The following is a 9,282-nucleotide window of genomic DNA, read 5'->3' as shown; positions in this document are numbered from 1 at the left end:
CAACTTGTTATGAGGCAGTGATTTTTCAAGGTTCTGTCTCATTTTTAACCACAAACTCAATTCAGAGCACAGTGGTGAAAGCTCTGGAGAGTCCCCGGGTGTAAAGCAAAGCAGGCCTAGGGTTTTGTTCCTGCCGCAGCAGGGTGGCCCCTGAGATGCCCCTCAATGGATGACCATGGGTCCTCAGACCGTTGAGCGGACACGAGCGTCCTCGCAAGGGGCCGCCCTGCCCCGGGAACCGGCCCTCCAGAGCCACCCGCTCTGCCTCGGATTCCCCAGCAGATGCAAGGCTTGCCTTCTTCTAAGCCTGTGTCCTTTCATCACCTCCTCCCCTGTCTGGTCCCCGTGCATCCCCCGCAGCCCGTGGAATGACCCACACCTGTCTTCTTTCTGCCCAGCAGTGTGCAAGTGCTCAGGGCCCAGGAGCTGAGTCAGTAGTCGGGCAAGACCCCGTCCCCCCGCATCCTGGGAGGCACTCCTGGGTCAAGGCTGCCGGGCGCCTGCACCCCACAATAGCTCCACACCTGCAGCCTGTACCCCAAGGACTCTACCCTGAAGTGATGTCCAGCAACTAAAGGTCTAGAGTTAAGGATGCAGGGTTGTTAAATTTCACCCCAGGGAACTTCCCTGGCGGTCCAGTGGTTAAGACCCCGCGCTTCCACTGCAGGGGGCACGGGTTCGATCCCTGGTCGGGGAACTAAGATCCTGCACGCCACGAGGTGTGGCCAAAAAAAAAAAAATTTTTTTTTTAACTTTCACTGCATTATCCTGGCAGTGGATAGATGTGAAAAGGAGAGGGTCGTTTGGGGGCCTGAGTCCAGTGGTTAGGACTTGGCACTTTCACTGCCGCGGGCCCAGGTTCAATCCCTGGTCAGGGAACTAAGATCCCACAAGCCACATGACGTGGCTGGGAAAAAAAAGTGACTTCAGGTGACCACTTCTTAGGCTCTTAGCCAGAAGCGTGCACCAGCAGCCACCAGGGAGCCAGTTCAGAGAGCACCGGCCCAGCCGCGTCTGGAGGGTCCCGACGGCCGTCAGCAGGGTTAGGGTCTGCGCATGTGCGTGTGCACGTGGACAGCTCTCCAGGCGACTCCCACAACCACCCCCCACTCACTCCCCCGGCCCCCGGCTGGTTTCTTCCTAATGGGTTCTGTGGGGGCCCACATTTTATAGCAGGTGAGGCTGCCTCTGCCTTTGTGGCCTTTCTGTATACAGCAGGCAGTCCCTGCTTTCAAGTACCTGCAAAGCGGCAAGGAAAAGGTCCCCGTAAGCCGAAAAGGGACCGTGAACTGGATATCACTCGCTATCCGACTGTGAACTGATGTGGCAGGAGATTAGACACCCACGCAGCATGCCTTTGTTTTCTCCATTTCATAGAGAATCGGCAACTTCTCCATCGTGAGGCGGCTCGGCATGCAGGAGTGTATCCTTCTGGTCACGCAGCGCATAACTAAGTACCCCGTGCTGGTGGAGCGTATTATTCAGAACACGGAAGGTATGGTAGTTCTCCCGTCTTGCCCTTAGGTGCTTGGTGGCGAGGAGGGTCTGTGTCTCCCCACCACCTATTCTAATAGCGGGTTAGATAATCCACTCTGCGCTCTGTCCCTGGTTCTCTGGATTCAGCTGGGCTCGGCAGTCACTAACTGAGCTGCCACCTTGCAGAATCCACTGTGCTGGGTGCTAGGGTGCCTGGTCTCGCCTGCCGTTACCCCCCCGGTCCCCGCACAGTCTGGGCTGGAGCAGCCCTCAGTCAGTATTGGAGAGTGGATGAAAAGACAGGCAGTGCCCTTGCTAAGGTCACCCCTGGGTGACCCACACAGGCCCAGAGGTGACCTCCGTGTCACGTGCCTGGTGCCGTGGAGGGCAGAGAGGACGGGCATGTAGCCCAGCCGGGGGTTCCCAGAGGCCAGGGCAGTGCTGACCGCACCTCCCTTACCTCCAGGGGATTTGGGTGGTGGGAGAATGCACAAAGTTCCCCTGCCGTGAAAGCAGAGCCCCTGGAGTGGGAGGAGCCAGCCCTTGGTAATGGCCAGAGGTGGAGGGAGTCTTTTATGGAGAGCTGGAGGGGAGGGGGGAGTCTGTTTACCGAGGAATGGCCGGCGGAGTTATGCAGGGGCCGTTCTTGCCACTTGATTTGCACCTCAGCTTCTGCATTCGACAGAAGCTCTGTCTTGGTGAAAACCAAACGCTGGGCTGTCACGTTTACTTTGGAGAAGCGTTTACATCTCAGGAAATTCGAGTTGGAAGGTGATTCTCGAGGGTCCTCTGAGCAGTGGCCTCGGGACACACCTCCTCGACCCCATAGCCTGTCCGCCTCCATCGTGTTCGTGGACGCAGACCAAGGAAAGCGCTAATTCTGCTGTGTGTGGCAGCTGACTCCGAGGACCACAAAGACCTGACCCAGGCCCTGAACCTCATCAAAGGCATCATCTCGCAAGTGGACGCCAGGGTCAGCGAGTGTGAGAAAGGCCAGCGCCTCAGGGAGATCGCGGGGAAGATGGACCTCAAGTCCTCCAGCAAGCTCAAGAATGGGCTGACCTTCCGCAAGGAGGACATGCTACAGCGGCAGCTCCACCTGGAGGGCACGCTGTGCTGGAAGACCACGTCCGGGCGCCTAAAAGGTAAAGGTCCCGCTCCAGTCACCTCTGCTGGATGCCATCCTGGGTTGATGGCACCACCTTGGAGTCTCGGGCACCTTCCTGGATGAGTGAGCACCGTTTTGGATTGATGGGCACCAGCTGGCACAGAGCCACTGCAGCCTGGCTGCTTCGCGGCTGAAGGGAGGTTACCTGCTGAGTCAGGTCGAGCACAGAAGTAGAGCAGGAACGAGGTGGAGGTGGTCCTACCAGCACGCTCTGTGTCCGGTGGTTGAGATGGTGTGGCGCACACAGGGAAGGCCGCCGGGTGAAGAGGGCACACCGAGTCCTTGACTCCTGAACAGAAAGCCGGGGTATCAGGACACCCCAGATTTAGCAGAGGCCCCAGGGTTCTAAACAACAGTCCCAGGCCCCAGTCAGGGTAGGGGATGCCACCTGGGCCACGGACCTCTGTGGCCCCCAGCGTCCCGGCCGCTGTTCGGGGTGAGCTCCACGCCCTACTTTCAAGATCCGTGGTGTGGTTCCAGACCAGAGAGCGCCCGGGGCTCATCCCTGAGTTTCCTGTGCGTTTCATGAGCCTCTAGAAACATCCTAACCTGTCCACTGGCATCAGCCCCTTTAAAGATCTTTGGGGGGTGTCGCAGGTAGCCACGCGACCACCTAGCACACCCACACGACTAGGATGTGCTTGTTCTTAATTTGAGCAGGCGAGCAGCCAAAAGATAGTCTACAGTTGAGCACCCCCTGCGTGCCAGGCACCGAGGCGGGTGGCAGAGGCCCCTGCCCACGTGGGGCTCCAGTCGGTGGGCAGAAGGAGAGAAGTAAACACAAAAACAGTGAAAAGCACAGTAAGTGCTTTAGAGGATCCCAGCAGGCTGCAGCGCGAGAGAGTTCCGTGAGGAGAGGTGGTCTCGTTGGGATGGGGTGTCTGAACAAGCTCCCCGAGGAGGAGGTATCTTCGCTTCCCGCAGTGCGAGCGCTCCTGTTGGAAACACAGCTCAGGATGTGCACCCACGTGCACCAGCTCTGCCGGGCGGGTCACCGCACCATGTCCCTACAGGGACAAGGCTCCGAGCCTGCCGCCACCAGGAAGCTCGGGCATGCGGGCACAAGAGTTTTGCTACGGCAGGGAGCAGGACGCGAGCGTCCAGGGGCTCGGCGTTAAAAGCTGAAACCAGGAGGGTGATGGGGTGGGGTCAGGTTGAAGGGCGCCCGCGGGCTGTGGCGCCGGCCTGGGATTCCACGTCTGCCCGGCGGGACCCTGTAAGATGTGTCCTTCTGCGTTCTCCCCTTAGATGTCCTTGCTGTCCTGTTGACGGACGTGCTTCTCCTGCTACAAGAAAAGGATCAAAAATACGTCTTTGCTTCCGTGGTACGTGTCCCGTCCCTTCGCAGAAAGGGCTGCTTGAAAGCTGCCTGCACGGGCTGGGGACGGGGGGACTGAATGGGCTCCTGTCCAGTGGCCTGAGGCGGCTTCAGGGTCATGCCAAAATCTTGCCCAGTTCCGCCCGGGCTCTGTGCTTCCGTGGCCCTTCCCCTCGCAGGCGCCTGGGCCCTCACAGGCCCGGGCAACCTCGCCGGAAGAGCCTGTCCCTCCTTCCCGGGGAGCTAGTGCATCACTGAGGATGCACACGCAGGCAGCCACTGCCCTGGGAGCTATGACCACGTCGGCCCCACGGCATGCTGGTCCCAGCACAGCCGCGTCACGGGAGCCAAGCTGGCCGGGAGCTCCGTGCGGACGGAGGGCTCGGAGTCAGGCTGGGATTCCGCCCATCCCACCCGGCCCACGTCCACCGGGGACACGGCCTCCGCCCCTGCTCGCCTGGGTGACCCGTGGGTGCCTGCCGTGGGGGGGCTCAGCGAACCCATTTGCCTCTGGGTTCACCTGGAGAGGAAGGTGGCCTTTGTCACTCAACTCCAGAGTCTCGCCCCTTTCCCAGGAACTGAAACTAGCTTCTCAAGAAGTTTCCAGAAATAGGTCACGCTGTCTTGCCCAACGGTGGTCTCGCCCTGACGCCAGCCCACCTCGTGTGTGCTGTGTGTTCGCTCACGGGGGTGATGCAACATCTATGACCTGCTGTGCCATCTGCTCCCCATGGCCTCCCCTGCTTGCCCTCTGTGTGTGTGTCTGTGTGTCTGTGTCCTGACTGCCTCTCCTCAGAAAGACACCAGTCCTTTTGGGTCAGGGCCCACCCTCATGACCTCGCTTTAACTTAATCACCTTTTTAAAGACCCTGTCTCCAAATCCCGTCACGTTAGGACCTCGGCATCTGGATTTAGTGGGGAATGGGGGGGATGCAGTGTAGCCCATAACAGCCAGTTAGAATTGCGCCTTTTACTGGTCGGTCAGGGCATTGTCTCTTGTCGGGCACCCCACAGATCGGGAATACGGGCTGGTTTGGGGCGCACGGCCGGGAGGGAGATGTATTTGTCATCACAGACTGCCTGCTCTTGTGTCTTCTGAGCTTACACAGTGTACGTGCGTTAGCAATTATAAAACATTTTCTAAGCACGTTGAACAAGCACATGAAAAGGATGTGAGGATATCATCGCGGTAGTGGCCGTCTCCCCCAGGTGGCAAAATCTTTCTGCTTTGAACTGTTGGAGGATAAGCAGGGTACACGCCTCCCCCGTCCGCCCCCAAGTCCCCTTCCCCGCCGACTCACGGCTCCACGGCTGTAGGCCAGGTACAGAGTGACCCTCCCCGCCCCGTCCCACCTGTGCAGGACTCCAAGCGCCCCATCATCTCGCTGCAAAAGCTCATCGTGAGGGAGGTGGCCAACGAGGAGAAAGCCATGTTTCTGATCAGCGCCTCCCTGCACGGGCCCGAGATGTACGAGATCTACACCAGCTCCAAGGAGGACAGGAACACCTGGATGGCTCACATCCGAAGGGCCGTGGAGAGGTGAGAGGGGCCTGGGTGGGCCTTCCCTCCACTGACAGCTGTGCCCACGGCTTTGGTGGCTGGCTTAATCAGCAGAGACCTTGGAGCGCCTGCGAGGGTGCCGGGGGTCGCAGGCGGAAGACCCCTTCGCTTTTCCCCTCCCTGTCATTCCACCTCGGTGCTCTGTCCGTCCCCTCATCTAAGGGCAGACAGAAGACGCCATTCAGCCCCTTCCGACAACGGCTAAAAAGGCCCAGATGTCTGTGGCTGGAGGATGCGGGGCCCGCAGCTCTGTATTGGTGGGCTGTCCACCTGACACGGGGGGCTGTCCTTCCTCCTCAGGCCAGGGGACCCCTCAGGATCCCAGCCCTGTGGCTTTGAGTGATGCCTGGCTCCTGCCACTGACAGACGGTGGTCCAGCCCCCACCCCCAGCCTGCTGCTCCCTCCCCTTATGCCCAGAAGCTTCTCAAAGCTTTCGTCTTCTTCGAGCCCCCTCAGTCCTGAACTTCGGCTCTGCTGGCCTTGCAGCGTCCTGTAGCTGGGAGGTCCCCAGGGAAGGAACTGCTCTGTCTCCTCCACCCCCCACACCCTGCAAGACATTTGAAACCTGTGGCCGGTTACGTCCTGACACTTTGAGACTGGATGCTTGCCGACGGCTGTGTTTCTGTCCTGCACGGTTGACCATTAACAAACTAAATCTCTCAGCACATCAGAGATGCTCTTTGCAGCCGGGCCTGCAGGCAGACCTCAGTGCTGTTTCAGAGGCAGCCAGTCCATGGAGCGTGCTTGCCCATCTGTCCCCTCTCCCTGCAGCTGCCCGGACGAGGAGGAGGGCCCCTACAGCGAGGCCGAGGAGGAGAGGAAGGTGGTTGAGGCCCGCGCCATGAGGCTGAGGGACTTCCAAGGTAAGGGCGGGGTGGGGGGGATGGGGTCATTGTGACCTCATCTGGTGACTTGGCCCCGAGAGCCCTCCTGGGCCCGGCAGTGGCCTTTCTGTTCTATCCCATCAGAACTGGCCATGGAGCGAACCGCCGCCCAAGTGACCAGGAGTTTGGCTGTGGGCTATCCCATGTCCTGCGGTTCTCTGGGCCGTTTGCCCTGGGGTAGCGCTCTTCCCGAAGGCGTGTGGGAAAGGGGAGTGGGGCGCTAGGGTTGCTCCCTCGGTCCTCGCTCAAGAAGGGCTCAATAATTCACATACCTTACCAGTCACCCATATAAAGTGTGCCATGCAGTGGATTTTAGTGTATACCAAAAGGATGTGCAACCATCACAGTCAATTTTAGGCTGTTTTCATCACCCCAGAAAGAAACGCCATCCCCGTTAGCAGTCACTCCCGTTCTTTCCCCGTCTCCAGCAGCTGGGAACTTCTGTCCTACTGTCTTTCTGTCTATGAACTTACTTATTCCAGACACCTCGTGTAAATGGGGATAGTTGTCGCTTTGTGACTGTCTTAGTTTACCAAGCGTGATGTTTTCAAGTTTCATCCCTGTGGCAGAATCTCTTTCCTTTGTAAGGCTGAATAATATTCCATTGTATGGATGGGCCACATCGTGCTTATTCTGCTCCCCGGTTTTAACAGATTCCTGTGAGATTTCAGCGAGGTCATTGCCAGGAATCCATCTCAGTACTTTATGGTCTCAGGCAACTCCCCTCCTCTCTCTCACTCACTGTGATATTTATGTTTAACATAGGTAACATTTGAGCAGTAAGCGCATAAAATTAGGCAGTATGTATTTTGTTTCTTTTTGTGGGGAGAGGTGCAAGTTTGAAGGTATTAAGGAATAAAAATGTCCAAAAGAAATCAGAGAAATCCCACTGACCCCTGAAAGTATAACGTTAACATAGTATTCATTTCGTCCTGTTCTAAATTTGTTTTTTAACATCTTCATTGGAGTATAATTGCTTTACAATGTTGTGTTAGTTTCTGCTGTACAACAAAGTGAATCAGCTCTATGTATACATATATCCCCATATCCCCTCCCTCTTGCATCTCCCTCCCACCCTCCCTATCCCACCCCTCTAGGTGGTCAAAAAGCACTGAGCTAATCTCCCTGTGCTATGCACCTGCTTCCCACTAGCTATCCATTTTACATTTGGTAGTTTTATATATGTCAATGCCACTCTCTGACTTCGTCCCAGCTTACCCTTCCCCCTCCCCGTGTCCTCAAGTCCATTCTGTGCGTCTGCGTCTTTATTCCTGTCCTGCCCCTAGGTTCATCAGAACCTTTTTTTTTTTTTAGATTCCGTATGTATGTGTTAGCATATGGTATTTGTTTTTCTCTTTCTGACTTACTTCACTCTGTACGACAGACTCTAGGTCCATCCACCTCACTACAAATAACTCAATTTCGTTTCTTTTTATGGCTGAGTAATATTCCATTGTATATATGTGCCAATCTTCTTTATCCATTCATCTGTCAATGGACACTTAGGTTGCTTCCATGTCCTGGCTATTGTAAATAGAGCTGCAATGAACATTGTGGTACATGACTCTTTTTGAATTATGGTTTTCTCAGGGTATATGCCCAGTAGTGGGATTGCTGGGTCATATGGTAGTTCTATTTTTAGTTTTTTAAGGAACCTCCATACTGTTCTCCATAGTGGCTGTATCAATTTACATTCCCACCAACAGTGCAAGAGGGTTCCCTTTTCTCCACACCCTCTCCAGCATTTATTGTTTGTAGATTTTTTGATGATGGCCATTCTGACAGGTGTGAGGTGATACCTCATTGTAGTTTCAATTTGCGTTTCTTTAATGATTAGTGATGTTGAGCATCCTTTCATGTGTTTGTTGGCAATCTGTATATCTTCTTTGGAGAAATGTCTAATTAGGTCTTCTGCCCATTTTTGGATTGGGTTGTTTGGTTTTTTTTTGATATTGAGCTGCACAACCTGCTTGTATATTTTGGAGATTAATTCTTTGTCATTTGCTTCGTTTGCAAATGTTTTCTCCCATTCTGAGGGTTGTCTTTTCATCTTGTTTATGGTTTCCTTTGCTGTGCAAAAGCTTTTAAGTTTCATTAGGTCCCATTTGTTTATTTTTGTTTTTGTTTCCATTACTCTAGGAGGTGGGTCAAAAAGGATCTTGCTGTGATTTATGTTTAGGTCTGTAATCCATTTTGTGTTTATTTTTGTGTATGGTGTTAGGAGGTGTTCTAATTTCATTCTTTTACATGTAGCTGTCCAGTTTTCCCAGCACCACTTATTGAAGAGGCTGTCTTTTCTCCACTGTATATTCTTATCACCTTATCACCTTATCAAAGATAAGGTGACCATTTGTGTGGGGGTTTATCTCTGGGCTTTCTATCCTGTTCCATTGATCTATAGTTCTGTTTTTGTGCCAGTACCATACTGTCTTGATTACTGTAGCTTTGTAGTATAGTCTGAAGTCAGGGAGTTTGTTTGTTGGAAGATTTTTAATCACAGTTTCAATTTCAGTGCTTGTGATTAGTCTGTTTATATTTTCTATTTCTTCCTGGTTCAGTCTGGAAGGTTGTGCTTTTCTAAGAATTTGTCCGTTTCTTCCAGGTTGTGCATTTTATTTGCATATAGTTGCTTGTAGTAATCTCATGATCCTTTGTATTTCTGCAATGTCAGTTGTTTCATGTCCTTTTTCATTTCTAATTCTATTGATTTGAGTCTTCTCTTTTTTCTTGATGAATCTGGCTAACAGTTTGTCAATTTTGTTTATCTTCTCAATGAACCAGGTTTTAGTCTTATTGATCTTTGCTATTGTTTCCTTAATTTCTTTTTCATTTATTTCCTATCTGATCTTTATGATTTCTTTCCTTCCGCTAACT

The 9,282-nt window shown here is 53.8% G+C and overlaps 1 protein-coding gene across 1 annotated transcript in view; it reads left to right on the top strand.

Annotated features, from left to right (window-relative positions):
- Positions 1-9,282, top strand: part of ARHGEF18 (Rho/Rac guanine nucleotide exchange factor 18) — a 91,571-nt gene that overhangs the window by 72,180 nt on the left and 10,109 nt on the right. The window contains exons 16-20 of the mRNA XM_024745767.1: positions 1,378-1,495; positions 2,373-2,621; positions 3,893-3,969; positions 5,324-5,502; positions 6,296-6,387. Coding sequence (XP_024601535.1) covers positions 1,378-1,495; positions 2,373-2,621; positions 3,893-3,969; positions 5,324-5,502; positions 6,296-6,387 — 715 coding nt within the window. The remainder of the gene's footprint in view (positions 1-1,377; positions 1,496-2,372; positions 2,622-3,892; positions 3,970-5,323; positions 5,503-6,295; positions 6,388-9,282) is intronic.

This window comes from Neophocaena asiaeorientalis, unplaced genomic scaffold, assembly GCF_003031525.2.
Source record: "Neophocaena asiaeorientalis asiaeorientalis breed wild unplaced genomic scaffold, Neophocaena_asiaeorientalis_V1.1 scaffold357, whole genome shotgun sequence".
NCBI classification, from domain to species: Eukaryota; Metazoa; Chordata; class Mammalia; order Artiodactyla; family Phocoenidae; genus Neophocaena; species Neophocaena asiaeorientalis.
The sequence above is the reverse complement of the archived record's forward strand: the minus strand, read 5'-3'. Positions and strand labels throughout refer to the sequence as shown.